The sequence below is a fragment of the Theropithecus gelada genome, chromosome 4, assembly GCF_003255815.1.
Source record: "Theropithecus gelada isolate Dixy chromosome 4, Tgel_1.0, whole genome shotgun sequence".
Taxonomy (NCBI): Eukaryota; Metazoa; Chordata; class Mammalia; order Primates; family Cercopithecidae; genus Theropithecus; species Theropithecus gelada.
Genome location: NC_037671.1, coordinates 113113015 through 113131852, shown reverse-complemented (window position 1 = coordinate 113131852; position 18838 = coordinate 113113015). Strand labels below are relative to the sequence as shown.

At 36.9% G+C, this 18838-nt stretch overlaps 1 protein-coding gene across 3 annotated transcripts in view; it reads right to left on the bottom strand.

The window, feature by feature from the left end:
- RGS17 (regulator of G protein signaling 17) overlaps nucleotides 1-18838 on the bottom strand; it is a 119470-nt gene that overhangs the window by 27891 nt on the left and 72741 nt on the right. For 2 of the 3 annotated variants that reach the window (XM_025383249.1, XM_025383248.1), the window contains exon 2: nucleotides 5599-5742. In XM_025383249.1, the coding sequence (XP_025239034.1) occupies nucleotides 5599-5717 (119 nt within the window). In that variant the 5' untranslated portion in view covers nucleotides 5718-5742. Of the gene's footprint in view, nucleotides 1-5598; nucleotides 5743-9497; nucleotides 9515-18838 lie in introns of those variants that run through there. The other variant, XM_025383250.1, reaches the window with a different exon arrangement.

The window sequence follows — 18838 nt, the reverse complement described above, 5'->3', positions numbered from 1 at the left end:
TTGATTGTGTAAAGTTGATATAACTGATAAAAACACTGAGGACATGTACCCATGCCATGGCCAGATGGAGTTTCCAAACTGGAGACTTCTGTATTGCTTCTTTGTAAGTGGTATGTAGGACGGTCTGTTTACAAGTACTCTGGAAATCCTGTGCAGTGTGAGTTACTCTGCAGGATTAACATATTCTGCCATGTGAGATGAATCAGCTCTCCGAGGGTGACAGGCACAGAGGAGACCATGTATTCCCTGGTGCCTCAGATGAAATGATTCACCTTGCATGTGTGAGGAGTTTTATTTCCAGGGTGTGGTTTCTTTACCATGGTGCAGGCATGGCTTTTTGTTTTTCCTTTCAAAAAATATCCTTTGACTTTTAAAGCATGTGCCTTAGTATTTCCTTTGGCAGAGAGCTAAAGTGTGACAGCATCAGAGGATAAAATAGGACATTAGTTTTGCACTGTTTTGAATTATAGAGGCCATGGTACTTGTTAGAAATGGAGGGAGGGACAGTCCAAAGCATATTTATGAAGCACTTAACATTTACTTAGTGAGATCCATCCCATGGTCTGGAAACTCTGGGAACCAATGTATCCAAAAGAGAGACAATTTTAGCTTTCCAAAGGCTAGTTAATTTACTAAATTCAGTCTGTGACCAATCTCTCCTGAGAAGAGTCCAGTGCAGTGGGCCAAATCTCACGGGCAATACCCAGGAGTGCATGAGATTGTGAATTCAACTGGGAGAGTCGTATTTGGAAATGGCTCATATCAAACCTGGAAACGAAAAGTTTGGAAGTGTCCCGTTAAAATGAACCAAACAACGGACTAGACATTCAGAGGCCTGCATCTCAGTTCCACTTCAATCCCTAATGGGTCTACTGACATCAGCAAGCCATCAGTTTCCTTACCTGTAAAAATAGATACAACATTTTCCAAACATTGTTTGTTGTTGCTGTTGTTGTTGTTGTTTTTTCAAATGAAAGCTTATACCTAAGTCTAATTTATAAAGTAGCTAAAGACAGAACCATTCTCTTGGTAACTGCAAGCTGGAGCCAGGGCTATGGCTAGTGATATTTCATTATTCTCCTCTCCACAGCCATCAACTCACCACCATGATGTGCCAAGCAGAGGGCAACGAAAACATTTTGGAGAGATGGTAGCTGAGGTCTCTGGAGTTCTAATTTTTACACAGGGAACCCTGTTTTGCTTGATGGGACACTCACAGAAGCATCCAGTATTAAAAGAGGAATTAGTACCTGAAGATTTTATGTGAAAAAGTAGCATGGGTTATTTTAATGCAACCACTGAATGATGTTGCAAGAGAGTTCGTAGGACAATTTGAAAATGAGCTTTAAGCTCATAATAAACTTTGAAAGCTCTATGGCCATTTTTGATGCCCCTCCTTTTTGTAAGCACACAGCAGTTTCTAGTCTGCCCTGCATTTTTACATGTGTTATCTCACATGTGAGCATCTGAACAACCTCACTGCTTCACACTGTCCTGACTGAAGGCAGTTTGAGAGAAGCCTTCAGTATCTTTCAAAGATTTCTTTCTTATAAAGAAAAGGGAAGAAGGTTACTATCTGAAGAAACAAGACATTCCACTTGTCAGTGTCAACATTGAACCCGTAGACAAATGGTCTTGACAAAATGGTCTCTTCACCCTAGCTTAGTCCCATGAGTAGAAGGTCTTACATGTTTACAGATTGTCCATTTTACGCCCTGGATTTGGGTATCCATTGCTTACGTATTTAAGGATGTTAATGGTTCTAAACCTCATCCTCCTGTTTTCTCTTCTTTAATTGCAAGGGCTATGAGGAGAAAAGGGAGATAAGGAGAGAGACTGATGTGGTGGGGGAGAAAGTGCCTCTATGACAGAGATAGAGAATGGATCAGTCACTATGAAGGCTGTCTAAACAGTTTAGAATTTTCAAAGAAACTGGGGAACAATTCAGCAGTTATGTACTTACTCTCTGTATCCTCCCCTCCAAAAATGTGGTGGTAATGTTATAAAGACAGGAATCAATTTAAAAATGAGAGAAGAGCTGACAATGAAATATGAATGAGAAGTGCAAATTTGAGGAAAATGTTACATTGTTAAAAAACCCATAACATGATGCTTAGGGTGAGGTATTTGTATTTATTACTAGATATAGAAATTTTTCCTACCACTCTGTTTCCTTAAAAGGAAGTAAATTCAGCCACATGACAACTGCTCCCATTGACGAATGACAGTTACTTCATATTTTGATTTCTAACTTTTTTTTTTAGTCCCTAAATTACATTTTTAGTGTTTCTTTTTGTTCTGCTCCTTTGACCTAGCCTGGAAAATCTGAAGAACATTTATTTCTTTTTCTTTTTACTCCAAAAAGCTTTTATAATTTTCTTTTATAAACCTGAAGTACAAAAATAATTTATAAAATTTTCTTTTATAAACCTGAAGTTTAAAAACATATGGGTAAAGGACATTTTCATTTGTAGTAAGACAATATAGTCATAATTAAAATCCATAGTTCAAGGAACTTTAACTTTTATCCTTTTAAAAAACATTAAGTGGCCAGGCACAGTGGCTCATGCCTGTAAATCTCAGCACTTTGAGAGGTTGAGGCATGAGGATTGCTTGAGCCCAGGAGTTCAAGACCAGCCCAAGCAACATAGCAAGACACTGACTCCACTTAAAAAAAAAAAAAAAAAAAAAAATTAGCCAAGTGTGGTGCATGCACCTGTAGTCCCAGCTACTGGGGAGGCAGAGGAGGGAGGATCATTTGAGCCCAGGAGATGGAGCTTGCAGTGAGCTGTGATTGTGCCACTGCAATCAAGCCTACATGACAGAGCAGATTTTGTCTCAAATATAAATAAATACATAATAATCAAGTGGTTTATAATTATTAGAAATTATCTATCATTTATCATATACAGAAGGACTTATAAATTTACAGACTGTACATTTTACGGCCTAGACTTAGGCATCCAATGTTCATTGACAACAAATGCAGTTCCTGACAAGGGTATTGCTAGTCTAGAGCTAACAGAGCATGGAGCCAATGTACCCAATGTTTGGGGATCCACTCTAGAGGTGTAGAGAGTTGATGCAGCTTCCAAAAGTTGTTTTTTTCTTCACCCATTGTCTGTGTACTGCAATAATCTCATGCTCATGTGTTAATGTTAAATGTTCTGTTATTTAATATGTCCTTTAAAACTTGATAAAAGCAAATCTCACTAAATATATGGCAGCTAATACATATAGCACAAAGAAATTTCAGTATTCTATCTGTTCTGGTGTTTTAATCTCAAAGCAATTCAGAAATAAGTTTTGGCAGCTAAGGAAAATTATATACTGATTACACGAACCTGGTATAGTGCAAATGAGCAATAGAAGTCTATTCCTCAACCTTGTGTAACAATATATTGGTGATGTTTTATACAGAATTTAAAATAAAATAGCTTTCTTTTCCAAGGTAATTTTTGTGTTATAGCTACAAACTGATCTTTTTTTAAAGCATTATTTCAAGCCAGTTCCTCTTTAAAGTGATCTTTATTTTTCAATATGAAGTGCTCCATAGCCCAGAGAGCTAACTCTTATTAAATGCTTACTATGTATCAGACACAGTTCTCGGCTTGCTATGTATTTTATCTCATTTAATTTTACAATGACCTTATGAGGCAGGGATTTTTATTACTGGCATTTAACTAACTTGCTGAAGGTCATGCAGATAGAGATGGGTGAGGATAAGATTTGAAGTCCGGCAGTCTGACTTCAGAACCACTATAGTAAGTCACTACATGGTACTTCACAGATTAAGACCAGAGCTAGATAATCTCTTCAGGCATGACACAGAAAAAGATTACACAACTATGACTGAAATATTTACTTCATCTCAAACTCTGCTTCCTCTATCTTAAATTATTAAGGCTTAAGAATGAAATAAAACTAATTATGTATATGATGTGATTTGGCTGCATCCCCACCCAAATCCCATTTGAATTGTAGCTCTCACAATCCCATCTGTCATGGGAAGGATGCGGTGGGAGGTAATTGAATCATGGGGATGGTTTTTTCCCATGCTGTCCTCATGACAGTGAATAAATCTCATGAGTTCTGATGGTTTCATAAAGGGCAGTTCCCCTGCACACGCACTCTTGCCTGCCACCATGTAAGATGTGCCTTTGATCCTCCTTTACCTTCTGCCATGATTGTGAGGCCTCCCCAGCCCTGTGGATCTGTGAGTCCATTAAACCTCTTTTTCTTTATAAATTACCCAGTCTCGGGTACTTCTTTATAGCAGTATAAAAATGGACTAATACAGTATGACTTTCTGTAACAAAGAATCATCATCTGGGAAGCAATATTGATATTTATAAAAACTAGTTAAGCTTTCCAGATTACTGCAATATCTGATGTTTTTCTGGAACTGGAGTTTTCTAGAGTGGATGGAGCTTGTTCATCACCAAGGTACCACTCTAGTACAGCCCTCTTTACCTTCTATTTTGGCCCCAGTGATACAACGTTTTGCCATTTAAAAAAACAAAAAAAGAAACAACAAAAAAAACCACCTCAACATACGTTGGGAAACTGTAGAGATAATACACAGAGAGATGACTCCAACATAGGGGCCTTTCTTTAGGTTCTGAATTAGTCTGGGGAGACCCAGAAGACCACTGTTGGGCTAGAAGATCCACTTGTAAACTGGATTTTAAAAGACTCTAAAATATATGGTTCAAAAAGTCTAGCATCCCCTTGAAGAATCTCACCTGCATAAATGTTAGGCACTTTATGAATCTGGAACTCGAGCAGGTTCTCTGAGTTCCCTGGGTCATGGGCATTTAGCATTAGACGGCACCTTGGGAATTAGCTTGTCTAATTCTTCATCATTTTGCCAATGAGGAAATCAAAGAACAGAGATTATGAGTTTGCATGATATCCCAGAGCCTGCCAGTGATAACACTGCAATGGGAAGTAGGTTCTCTGGCTCTAATTTCAGGATTTTTCAATGAACTGAGTTGGACTTCATTCCAAGCACAGCCACTGACCTTTTAGATAGGTGGTTGTGAGTCAGTGACTCTTTTCCCTCTGTCCTTATTGGCAGGAATTCTGGGCAGAGGTTGTTACCCTGACTTACAGTTATCTGGTCATGCAGCTGAATGCTCAACACCCTATCAAGTAGAGGCAGAGAACTAAACACACACACACACACACACATTCAATACTACATGCAGTGTTACTAGATGTTATTTTAATGTTCTTGACTGTAACATTGGAGAACATTGCTTATTGATAAATACCTATGTAACTAAAATCTTATTTTCACCCAAATCTTTAAGAAGCATAGATGGAGAAAAACATGATATAAAACACACCTTTTTTTTTTTTTTTTTTTTTTTTACCTTATTATCAATTTAAATGTAGATTTGGGGAAAATATTATATGTTTTCTTTGTGGAAGTGTTTGCATTAAACCAATGATAGACTTCAATAAGTCCTACTTGCAAAGAAAGAACAAAAAAAGACATGTTGAGAAGTTTCTACAGTTCTGAGACTTGGCATGCCTGTTCACGCTAGTGCCTGCCAAGCCTGGGTGTGGCATCCTACAGGTAACATGACATACCAGGAGCAGCTGCAACAACAGCACCAACAAAAGCAACAGGTGTTGTTGGGCCTCTGGTTTCCAGGCGCTTGAGACACAGCAGGTGTTCCTTCATTTTGGGACTGCTGCCTTTTTCGCATTTCAGCTACTTCAGGACCCAACTGGCTGAAAGAGATTAAAAAAAAAAATTGGGTATGAAAAAAGCAGTAAGGATAAGTTACCTATGCTGAAGGAAGGCTCATTTCACTAAGGGAGGAGGGAGATAATTTAAGAAAAGGTAAAACAAGGAAGCTTGAGAAGTCAAACTAAAAGTTCTCAGGAAAACTTTTTAGAAGAATGTACTAAAAACTTTGGGGAGGAACATCTACCATGATCTGCTGCATAAAATTATAGCAACAAAGTTGCCATGTAATCAAGATTGTTGGTAAAGTAAATATGATAAGGTTTGAAAATTTATTTTTAACTTCCTTCTTTACTCAAGAATGATTAAGTCTGCCTTTTTTATGGACACCATTCAGTGATTACAGAGGGTGTATGTAACTCGTTTTTCCACTAATGTTTACAGTAAGATAAACTGAGCTTTATAAATGATTGTTGCATGGTTTCTAACTATATAAGAGTATGAGGAAGATCAAGTTTATTCTTGGCCCTCTCTCACTTCCTTTGAAACACTCAATATCCTTTTTGGCACTTTTGACTCATCCTCCAGAGGCCTAACCTTAATAACATTACCAAAGGGCCTTATTTTCTGTTAGGTGTCAGTGTTGCAAAGGCATTAGCTTCTCTTCCTCCATCGCCCAAATTTATTGTTATTTAATAGAGACTCGGGGGAAAATAAAAGTCATCAAATTCAGGGGAATTACTCTGGTGGAATTTATATATTATGGCAGATAAAATAAATAGTGGGATACAGAGTGTCCTATCTGTGATCTTACAAATAAGGCCAAATGAGTTGCTACCTATTTATAGGACCAATCCTGATCTAAGACTGTGCTGAGGATTAAAATAAAAAGTTTCATCTTAGGGTAGTATCAGATTTAGCATGAACTCTTAGAAAAAGTAATGCAATCTACTGAATGATGTTTTTCATAAATATGTCATGTATGTAAATCATACACATACATTGTCAAATGTGTGGCTGAGAGCAGTACTTATTAAAACTATAAAGTGCTTCAGGTTATTTTGGCATTATGAGCTCATTATTTTAAAATGATATTTTCGGTTCTGAATACAATGATAAACACTTTAAAAAATACTGTGTTCTTGAAAACCAGATAACCACATTTTTTGACCAGAAACAGAGCAGAAAACCACAGAGGTAGGTAAATGGGGTCTAAAGCCACAGTCATTCTGCAATTCAGATACTGAAACAGAAGCGGGCAAAGGTCCCACACTCCAGTGAGGTGTCAGATGCTCCCCTAGGAGGAGTGGGAGTCTGATTCCAGGTTGCCTGCATAGAATCAGGGGCTGTGATTGTGCCATTCACAAAAAAGTACTGAAAAAATAATTTCTGCTATTCAGTAATGCCTAGCTGCAGAAAGGGTAGGATGCAGAAAAAGCCATCCAGATTAGACTTCAGCCAATCAGCTTATTTGTTCAGTGACTGCGTCAGGGAATTTTCCAAAATCACTGCCAGATGGCAGGGAATCCTGAGATACTGATAAAAGAGCTGCTTCAAGACTAAGGGTCTTAAGGGGATTAGTGGAAACAAATGAAAAGCATTACATTATGAAGAGTAAGTGACAGTAAGAAATACATCTCTCACTCAATGTGTTACCTGAAAGCAAAAATCCATATTAACACCAGAAAACAGACAACCAACAATTAGGAGATTAATATATTCCTGATCAAGTGGTAATAACAGAATCACCTAAAATTAGTTTAACAAATATATATTTAAGATAAACAATGTGATAAAGAAAAGAATACAATTTAAATGGGAGAACAATAAATTAGAAAACATATCTGACTTCCCCTTTTCCAATCTGGATGCCTTTTGGATACTTGCACCTCCAGGTTTATTGCAGCACTATTCACGATAGCCAAGGTGTCCAAAACCGAGGTGTCCAAAAATAGATTAATGAATAAAGAAAATGCGGTATATATACATCATGGAATACTAATTTAGCCATTAAAAAGAATGATACCCTGTCATTCATAGCAACAGGGATGGAACTGGGAGACATTATATTAAGTGAAATAAGCAAGGAACAGAAAGTTAAATACCACATATTCTCACTCATATGTAGAAGTTTAAAAAACACTGATTTCATAGAAGTAAAAAGAAGGGCATAGCATACCAGAGGCTGCGAAGGGTAGGAGTAAAGGAGGGATATGGACACATTTTTTAAGGGACATAAAATGGCAGCTAGATAGGAGAAATAAGTTCTAGTGTTCTACATCACTGTAGGATGATTAAAGTTAACAATAATATATAGTTTCAAATAGCTGGAAGGAGGATATCAAAAATTCCCAACAGAGTAATGATAAATGTTTGAGATGATGAATATGCTAATGACCCTGACCTTATCACTCTACATTTTATGTACTGGAACATCATTATGTACCCCATGAATATGTACAATTATTATTTGTCAATTAAAAACAAATAATAAAATAATGTAAATTATAAAACAAAATTGGCAAATATGAAATAAGAAAAGACATAATGGGAATGTAAAAACAAACACAAATAGCTATTAAAAGATTTACACATAATCAGCTCTTTCCCAAACAATCCCAAAGATGGTGCCAAGGAATATACTCAGAATTCAGCAAAGAGTGATAAAAAGCTAAAACATGAAAAGAGAATTGAGATAAGTAGACCAGTAACATTGAAAGGTCCCAATATACACCCAACAAGATTTTCTTCATAAGAGGAGAAATAATGGATTGTCAGGAAAGTCATAATATTTATGGAAAATTGGCCAAGAACTCCCTACAATTGGAAGAAAACAAAACAGAACAAAGCCTCACATAAAGGAGTATGCCACATGCTGAGTAGGATGAATAAAAATAAAAATAAATCTACACTTCTACACAAAATAGTAAAAACACATCTAGACGATAAAGAATTACCCACACACAAGTAATACTTTGATTGACAGTGGACTTTCCATGAGCAATATTAAATGCTGAAGACAGTGGGCAATGGAGTAATGTGTTCCAAGTGCTGAGGAATAATAATCATCCTACAATTTTATATGCAGCTAAATAAAAATTCAAGAGTGAAGATTATTTCTGATAAACTCACTGAGTAGATTACTCAAATATTTGCTGGAACCTACTTCAGTCAGAAGAAAAAATTAGAGGGAAGGAGTAGAATGTAAGAAACAAGAACTGAAATTGGTAAAATAGGATGCTGAACTTAATGACCTGGCTAAAATAAAAGTACATTTCTCTGTATAGATACACTCAATAATTAAATTTAAGATTACATCAATTACAAAAATGAGTGGACTGCCCTAACCCTCTAATGAAACAGATTTTGTAGACATCTCAATGTCCCCATATTATTAAGTCCCAGAGTTATTTTGCCATCTCCTTCTGGGCCAACAGCATTTTACACTACAACGGACTGAAGTTGCCCCTCCAAAATCTATTTGTTGAACTCCAAACCCCCATTGTGATGGTATTAAAAGCTGGGGCCTTTGGGAGGTAATTAGCTCATGACAGTTGAGCGCTCATGAATGGGATTAGGGCCCTTATAAGAAGAGGCCAGAGAACTGGATTGCTTTTCCCCACCATGTGAGGATACAGAAAGACAATCTTCTACAACTAGGAAGCAGGCCCTCACCAGACACCAAATAGGCCACCACCTTGATCTGGGACTTCCCAGCCACCAAAACTGTGAGAAACAAATTTACATTGTTTTTAAGCTACCCAACTATGACACTTTGTCTATAGTAGTCCAAACTGACTATTTTAACTCCACCCTCTTTGAAATACTTCCTTCTCTCGCCTCCTGGGCACCACACTCACCTGTCTTTCTCATCATTTCTTTGCAGTCTACTTTCTTGTTTCCTTTTCATCTTCCTCGCTTCCAAATTTTGAATGGCCACAGTGTTCTTTCTTCTCTATCACTTCTTTGATGAACTCATTGAGACTTTTTTGGGTCTACCAGCTTTCTGTACAAAATTCTCAAATTTACATGCCCAGTGAAGATAATTTTCCTGAATTCAGGATGCATATATCCAGCTACTTAATATCTTCACTTGGCTTTCTCAAACTTAACATGCTCTAATCTGCCCTCATTATCTTTTCCCAAAAAAGTGTTCTTCCCACAGTTTTCCCAATTTTAGTGAATGAAAAGCCTCATCCTTCTCATTATTCACACCAAAAAACCCTGGACTCATCCTTGACTCCTCTATTTCATTTGGATGTCACATCAGCAGATCAGCAAATTTAAGATTTCTAAACTGGTATCCCCCACCCATTTTCTGTTTCTACCACTTCCTGTCTCCTTCTATTACAATTCCATTTTATTCTGTTCTCAAGACAGCAGCCAGTATGAGCCTTTCAAACCTAAGTCAGATAATTTCAGCAAAGACTCTTCCATTCAAATCTAATCCAAATCTTCCAGTGGCTTACCATCTTATTCGGAGTGAAGTTCTTACAGTCTGCTTTTTTGTTACTCCCCTGAATGTATCTCCTTTTCTCTGCTTCAATCACAATGGCCTCCTTGCTGCTCCTCAGCCATGCTTGGTACAATTAGGCGTCAAGACCTTTGCACTTGTTCCACACTTAGGGTTTCACTCCTTCAAGTATTTACTGAAATGTTACATTCTCCTTGAAACCTTCCTGACCGTCTTATTTAGAAATGAACTCCCTCACCCCATCCCCAGTATGGCCTGTTACCTTTTCCTGTTTAACTTATCGCCATATAATGTATCACCACTAGTCATACTACAAGTTTTACCTGTTTGTTTGTCTAACCAAGTAGCCAACAAATTTGATGAAGGTAGACACTTTTGTCTGTTTCGTTCATTGTTGTAGAAATGCTTGGCACATACTAGGTACACAAATATTTGTAGAATGGTTAATTTTACAGCATTCCTATTAATGATAAGAAGAAAACAATAAAGTCTATATACCCAACATTCAAAATTATTAATTTTGCAGCCACTGCATCAAAATTAGAAAAAAATAAATATTGGAAAAGGAAACACAAAGTTTACTATTTACAAATGATATGGTTATTTACATAAAAATTCCAAGAGATTCAGTGATAAGTATTAGAGGGAGCTCAAGAGGGATGTCAGTTTAAGCTTTAAAATATCGTATACTTCTAATATGCTAGCAATAACGAATTTGAATATATAAGAGAAATAAAGGCATAATTCAAATCAATAGTAAAACCAAAACAGTAACTGGTAATATTTATAACAAAAGTTGTATAAGAACTTTATAGAAATACTACAAAACTTTATCAAAAACCATAAAATAAGACCTGAATACAGAGTTAGGTTATTTTCTCAAGTGGGAAGACCAAAATCTTAACTGTCCTAAATTATTTTATAAATTCAATGTGATTGCAGTAAAAATTCTAATTGAATCATTCATGGAACTTAAGAAATGAATTCTAAAACTTACATGGAAGACTGAAAGGCAAAGTATAATCAAGACATGTCTGAAAATAAAAATAAGTGGGAGCATTTGTTCTATTAATCATATAGAATCATAATAATTAGGCAATGGCATGGGAACAGATATGTAGATCAAAATAATAAAACTCTCAGAGAGCTGAGGTTTCTCAGGCATTTATGCAATCCTGGCTTAAATTAGAGTATGCATCTTTATCATTTAGGAATGACAGACTACTCAAAAATGGTGTTGAGATATTTGCACTTATATATAAAAAACTACACCTCCAAGTGATAATACTTGCAAAAGTAAACTCAAAAAATGAATTAAAAAAAGTTACAAATTCTAAGACTGTCATAAAATTGTAGACTATAGCTTCAGAACAGAAAAGGATTTCTTACTACAAGATCAAGCTCAAAAAGAAAAGCTCTTTTTATATAGTTTAGTTTATTAAAAACTTTTGAGCAAATAAGGAAACCATAAATAAAAGAAAAATAGAGAATCATACTGGAAGATACAAAGGAATATTATCCATAATAATAAGTAACAGATTGCAATTTAACAACATAAAAACCTAATAGAAAAATTGGCAAACAAATTTGGAGGCAGTTCATAAAAGAGGAAAATATAAATACTGCAAATTAAATGAATAGATGCTCAGAATTATTAAACAGAGAAATGTGGATAAAAAAGTATTCCACATCCAAATTTTCCACAGTTAAAAAGTCATACAATATCAATTTTGGAAGAGTATTTGGGTAAATTAAAAACTCCTCACATTAATGGTAGGAATATACATTGAGAAATCACTTTGAAGAACAATATTGACTACATGTAGTTCACAATACACATAACCTATGACAAATTCCATTTTTATATTTATACACTAGAGAAACTCAAACCTGTATATGAAGACACTAATTACAGTATATTTAATACCTTAAATTGGAAACAATCTGTTATGGACTGAATGCTTATGTCCCCCTCAAATTCATATGCTGAAATGTAATCCCAAATGTAATGATATTTGGAGATAGGGCCTTTCAGAGGTAACAAGAGCAGAGCCCTTATGAATGGGATTAGTACTCTTACAGGAAGAGGCCAGAGAGCTGGTTCTTCTTCTCTCCATGTGAGGACATGGAAAGTAGATAGTCATTTGCAACCAGGAAGCAGGCCCTCATCAGACACCAAATAGGCCATCACCTTGATCTTGAACTTTCCAGCCTCCAGAACTGTGAGAAATAAATGTCTCTTATTGATAAGCCACCTATATATGGTATTTTATTATAGCAGCCCAAACTAAGATAGAAATTGGTACTAAGAAGTGGGGTGCTGCTATACCAAATACCTAACAATGTGAAAGCAGCTTTGGAACTAACCAAGAGTTGTGAAGTACATCTAGAAGAAACCAAGATTGTCATGAAGGGACTTTTAAAGGTGATTTGGTTAGGGCTCAGAAAGGAAAGAGAAGAGCTGCAGAGAAAGCTTCCATCTTCTTAAAGAATACATATGTAATCATGGACAGAGTGTTAGTAGAAATATGGATAGTGAAGGCCATTTTGATGAATTCTCAGACTGCAGTAAAAGCATGTTATTATCCTCATTAACACTGTAAATTTCACTGTCCTTTTCTCCATCTTGTGCAATGGAGAACAGGCAATTCTCGTTATTAAGCAGCAAACAATTTGGCTGAATTGTGTTCATATTATTAGTGTTTTGTGGAAGCTGGGACTCGTGAGCAATGAAGTTGGATATTTAGAGGAGGATATTTCTAAGCAAAGTATTGAAGGTGTGGCTTTGTTCCTCCTGACTGTTTAGTAAAACGGAGAAGAGAGAAATGATGTGAAGAGGGACTTATCAAACAAGAAACTAGAACTTATGAGCTTGGAAAATTCTCAGCCAATCCATATTGCACAAAATGAGAACGCATGTTTAAAAGAGAACACTAAGAGTATTACCAAGCCACCATTTGATAAGGAGATTAGTATGGTGTGAAGCATGGACTGAATTAGCTACCTCAGCAGGAAAACTCCCAGTTTGAACTGAATGGGAAGGATATGGGAAGGAATGAAGATATGTTGTCAGACTTTTTGGATTTTACCGGGAAGACCATAAAACTTTTCAGCTGCAAACATGTTCTATTCTTCAAGACAAGGGAAGAATGACCACAAAAAAGTGATTCAGAGATCATCAGGGCTTCATCCCATGTTGCAAAGGGTGGAGGAAGAATTGCCTCATTTTCAACAAGTTAGATTACCTCCAAAGGTGTAGGGGTAGGACTGGGAGGAGCTTTGGAGGTTTGGTGCCTGCCCAGCAGAACCCTGGGATTGAGACCCAAATTTGGCAGCAATATCTCAAGTCTACTGGGTCTGGAAAATGGGACCTCTGCCCCAGTGGGCCTGGAGTGCACAGCATCAAGCACAGGAGGATTATTCTCCAGCCCTGAGATATAGATTTGACTTGCTAGGTTTTGGACTTACTTAAAAGCTGTCACTCTTTTCTTCTTTCCTATTCCTTTGCTTCTGAAATGGGAATATCTATTCTACATCTGTCCCACTACTATAGTTTGGAGGTACACAACTTATTAGGCTGGTGCAAAAGTAATTGTGTTTTTTGCCATCAAAAGTGGCAAAAATCACAATTACTTTTGCACCAACCTAATATTTGGTTTTACATGTTCATAGCTGGAGAGGAGTTCTGTCTCTGAATGAATGACACCTTGAGAATCACTCATATCTGATTTATATGATAGTTAGATAAGACTTTGGACTTTAGACTTGAGAACCAATGCTAGAACAAGTTAAGACTTTTGAGGCTACTGGGATGGAAATAATGCATTCTGCATGTGAAGACATGAACTGTGGAGAGCCAGGAGCAGAATGTTAAATACTGAATGTGTGGGTCCTCCTCAAACGCATATGTTGAAATCTAATCTCCACGGTGATATCAGGAGGCGGGGCCTATGGATGGGGTCATGAGACAGTGACGGTGGAGGCCTCATGAATGAGATTAGTGCCCTTAAAAAAGGGACCCCCAGATAACTCTCCTGCTGTCTTTCCACCCTGTGAGGATAAAATGAGATGTCAGTAGTCTGCAACCTAAAAGTGGGCTCACACCAGAACCCAACCATACTGGCACCTTGATCTCAGACTTTCAACATTCAGAGAAATACCATGAGAAATAAATTTCTGTTGTTAAGTTATCCAGTTTATGGCATTTTGTTATCGCAGCCTGAGCTAAGACACAACCAATATTCTCACTTTTCCAGGAATGAATTTTAAAATGGTGATATAGTTATATGTTAATATACAAAACAGCTCTTAAAATGAGTAACTTAGATCTATATGAATCTACCTGAGGCAATCATAAAACAATGTTGAATAACAAATGCTGCAAAATATTAAATACAGTATCAATATAATTTTCATAAGCATACAAAACAACAATACATATCTTTTCTGGACAATATATGTAACATATGCAGTTACAGAGCATGGACTGGATCCATTACTGGGTGTTTGGGAGGATGACGATCAGGGTGTGATTGGAAAAGAAAGAATGTCAACTTTAATCATTTCTTTAAAAAAGATCTGAAGAAAAAGCAAAATATTTATAGTTATATGTTGGTACTGAGGCAGAGCACAGTGGCTCATATCTGTAATTCCAGACCTTTGGGAGGATCACTTGAGGCCAAGAGTTTGAGACCAGCCTGGTAACACAGTGAGACTCTATCTTTACAGAAAATAAAAAATGTAGCCAGGCATGGTGGCATACATATGTAGTCCCAGGTACTTGCTCCTTGGCAAGCTGAGGTAGGAGGATTGCTTGAACTCAGGTGTTCGAAGCTGCCATGACCTAGGATCGCACCATGTACTCTAGCCTGGGTGACAAAGCAAGAGCCTGTCTCAAAAAAAAAAAAAAAAGAAAAAAGAAATAGGGTTTTGGGTATGGGAGTATTTATTTTATTATCTTTTATACTTATCTATATTTTCTTTTCTTTTTCAAACACATACACACACATTTTATATATATATATATAGCTTTATACCAGGCAGGAATTTCTTGTCTATCTCCTGAAAATTTGCAGAAAGACTCAAAAACTTTCTTGAGAATTGAATACCTTAATTTTCTCACTGTTAAATACTCAATTTTGAAACAATCAGAAGTAAATGCCATCTTGGATATCCATTTATTCATGAAATCTCTGAGATTGTTGTGGTTTGAAATCACTGTAGAGGGGTTCAAATATTATTTGTCAGATTTGCAAGAGCAAGGCCGGGCATAGTGGCTCACGCCTGAAATCCCCGCACTTTGGGAGGTTGAGGTGAGCAGATCACTTGAGGTCAGGAGTTCAAGACCAGCCTGACCACACATGGTGAAACCCCGTCTCTACTAAAAATACATAAAGTTGGCAGGCATGGTGGCAGGAGTCTGTAATCCCAGCTACTTGGGAGGCTGAGACAGGAAAATTGCTTGAACCCAGAAGGTGGAGGTCACAGTGAGCTGAGATTGCGGCACTGCACTTCCAGCCTGGGCAACAGTGCAAAACTTCATCTAAAAAAAAAAAAAAAAAAAAAAAGAACTAAATAAGTACATAAATAAAACGATTTGCAAGACTTTCACTCTCTTCTATGTCTTTCGGCTGGCTTAAAAAGAAACATCACAGGCAAACGCTTTATTTGTGCTCTTCTGAAGTAATTGTGTATGCTGTCCCATAATCATCTTCCTTCGGGAAACAAATTCCTACTCATTGATTTCCTTTGGGTAGTTTCCATACCATTTGGAACAAATCACTCCTGTTTTTCTGACTGATTTCTCTAAGTCCCTGAATACCAGCAGTTCAGCATCTTATCTGTATTTCCAGTCTAAACTTCTGGACCACCCAGCAAGCAATGAGGTATATTTTGCTACCTAGCTGGCGCGTCTCAATAATTAGACACAGAGCAGGCGGAAGACGCACTATCTCAGAGAGCTGCTTAGTGACAGTGCCTAGGAAGCTCCTTCCCAAACCCCTGCCCGTGGTAAGTAAGCATGGAAAATGGCCGCATGCCCTCAGGTGATCACATCCAGGAACCCCTATTTGCTTCTACTTCCTGTGCACCACTGCAAACTGGTGCTCAGGGAATTGGTGTGGGTTTATCAGCAAATACAGAAGGGAAAAAATCTGTCTGTTATTTTTTTTTTCCTTCAGGTCACCGATTTTAATTTTTTAAGCCAACCACATTTTCTTAATGTTATAAGTTAAAAAAATGAAAAGTTATGTAAAATGAAGCATAACTATGGACTGACACTCTCAAATATTTTTTAATATGTCGAGGTCAATTCTTTTTTCCTCCTCCCTACCTCCCTATGGAGGAAGAGTGTAAAAAACCCATTTGATTTCACATGGTGGAGGAGAACAAGGCAGGAGAAGCTGGTCTCTCCTTTGCAAAGAAGGATGCACCTGTGCACAAAACTGGGACTTCAGATTTTTTTGAGCTGAGCAAGGATGGAAAGTGTTTTACAGCTGGCATCCTATCAGACACCTGTAAAAACACTTCATCTAGTCCTTATGGTGAGGTGCTGGGAAAGCTGGTATGGAATAAATACTAATGGACTCAGCATAATGGTTTCCCTTTCAAAGCTTAGGCAAATTTATTAGTAAGGAACTCATATAAATCAGGTGTACTAATCACAGAAGGTTTTTCATTGTCGTGCATTAGTTATATCTTCCAAGAAATGCTTTAACTTCTTGCTGTCCACAGTTTTACTCTGTTACTTCTTTTCCTTCCCCAGGGTCAGGTGCAATGATCAAAACCATCTCACAGGTTGAACAATGAGCCAAATAAAACAAAATACAATGTAAAAAGGATAAATTTAAGGATACAAACTTAGGTCTAAAAACACTGTTACGGCTAGGATGGGAGAAACATGGTTTAACAGGAGCATATGAAAAATTCGGGACAGTAAATTCAGCATTAACCAACAGTGTGATGTTAAAATAGTCAATGGGAATTTAGAATGCATTAACAGAAATGTTTTCTAAAACAAGATGTAATAGATATTCTCTGGGCTGGTTAAACAGATATGTTCAATTCTGCTTACTACAATTTAAGAAATAAATTGAAATATGTTCAGAAGACTAAAAGGAGGAGAGTTAACAAGAACTCATGAGCGTCTTACAAGAACACTACTTTTAGAACAAAGGTGTTTCCTCTAAAGAAGAGAAAGATAATCAAAATCATAATTTTCTAATCACTGCGGTGATGCCATGTAGAAGAGGATAAGAGGATATGCATTCACTTGTAAGATCCCAAATGTTAGAACATGGATTGACAAATAGAAGCAATAGAAAGACTCTTGATTCCATATATAGAAAGCCTCACTGATACTCAGATAAGATCTTAATTCACCTGTAAGATGAGCCTCAAGCCAAGCATTCTTGAGTATTTAAGTTACTGGTGAACAAGTCCTTGAAAGAGGTTGATTTAAAGGGGCCTCAAGTTTACACAGATGATTAGACAGAAAATCTCTCTTGGTTCTGCGGTTACTATTCCTGAAATGGGCTGCCTAACCTAACTGCTGTCTTCAAAATACAGCTGGGACTGAGATGATGAATCTCTATTTCTATCAATCTGTACATTCTTATAGATTATATTGTCAATCCTTGAGCATTGACTAATATTATTCTTCACCCTTTTGTTTAGGTATTGTTTTCCAATAGGATTGAAAAACTCTTATGAGCAAGGGCTGTGTGTGTGTGTGTGTGTGTGTGTGTGTGTGTGTGTGTGTGTGTGTGTTTTCCTGGAATCTCAGTGTTCTCTATTGTAGATGCAAAATAAATATTAATTATTGAGGATGATGAGTATGACAGATTTCTCTGATTACTAAAACATCTATTTTCCCAAGGCAGAGATTTGGAAGTTTCACATATAATTCTTACAGCCTTAAAGCACAGTGTCAAGTCTGAATGGTGCTCCTCATCCTTTCCCAAAGTATCCCTCACAGAGGAAGGGAAAAATTGAAGTCTGAATGACCTGCTGCAATGTAAACACTTATATTTTATTTTATTTTAAAATCCACATAACATCTGGGATTTTGATATATATTATACATAAATATAAAAATAAAAGTTTCATATTCTCAACTTTGGAAGAAAAAAAAATGCTCCTCCATCTTTCTTAATGGTCAAGATGCCGTTGAAGTAAGATCAATTTTGGAAAATTAGGCTGAATTGGAAAATAAATGAGTCTACACATCAGAATTAGTTCTCATCTCACTCTTGAAGTCACCAAATTTTTAGGATTTAAACTTACAGCTATAAACAGGGCAGTCTCCTGTATCACCACTCCCAAGCTGTATTACAATATGATGAGTAAACAAGCTCTAGAGTCAGGCTGCCTCTGTACAAATCTTGCCTCTGTTATCAACTGGATGACCTTTGGTTAGTTACTGAAGCCAGCGATCCCCAACTTTTTTGGACCAGTTTCATGGAAGACAATGTTTCCATGGATGGGGGTGGGGGAAGGTTTTGGGATGATTCAAGCACCTTACATTTATTGTGCACTTTATTTCTATTATTATTACATTATAATATATAATGAAATAATTATGCAACTCACCGTAATGTAGAGCCCGTGGGAGCTTTCAGCTTGTTTTCCTGCAACTAGACATTCCCATCTGGGGGTGTTGGGACACA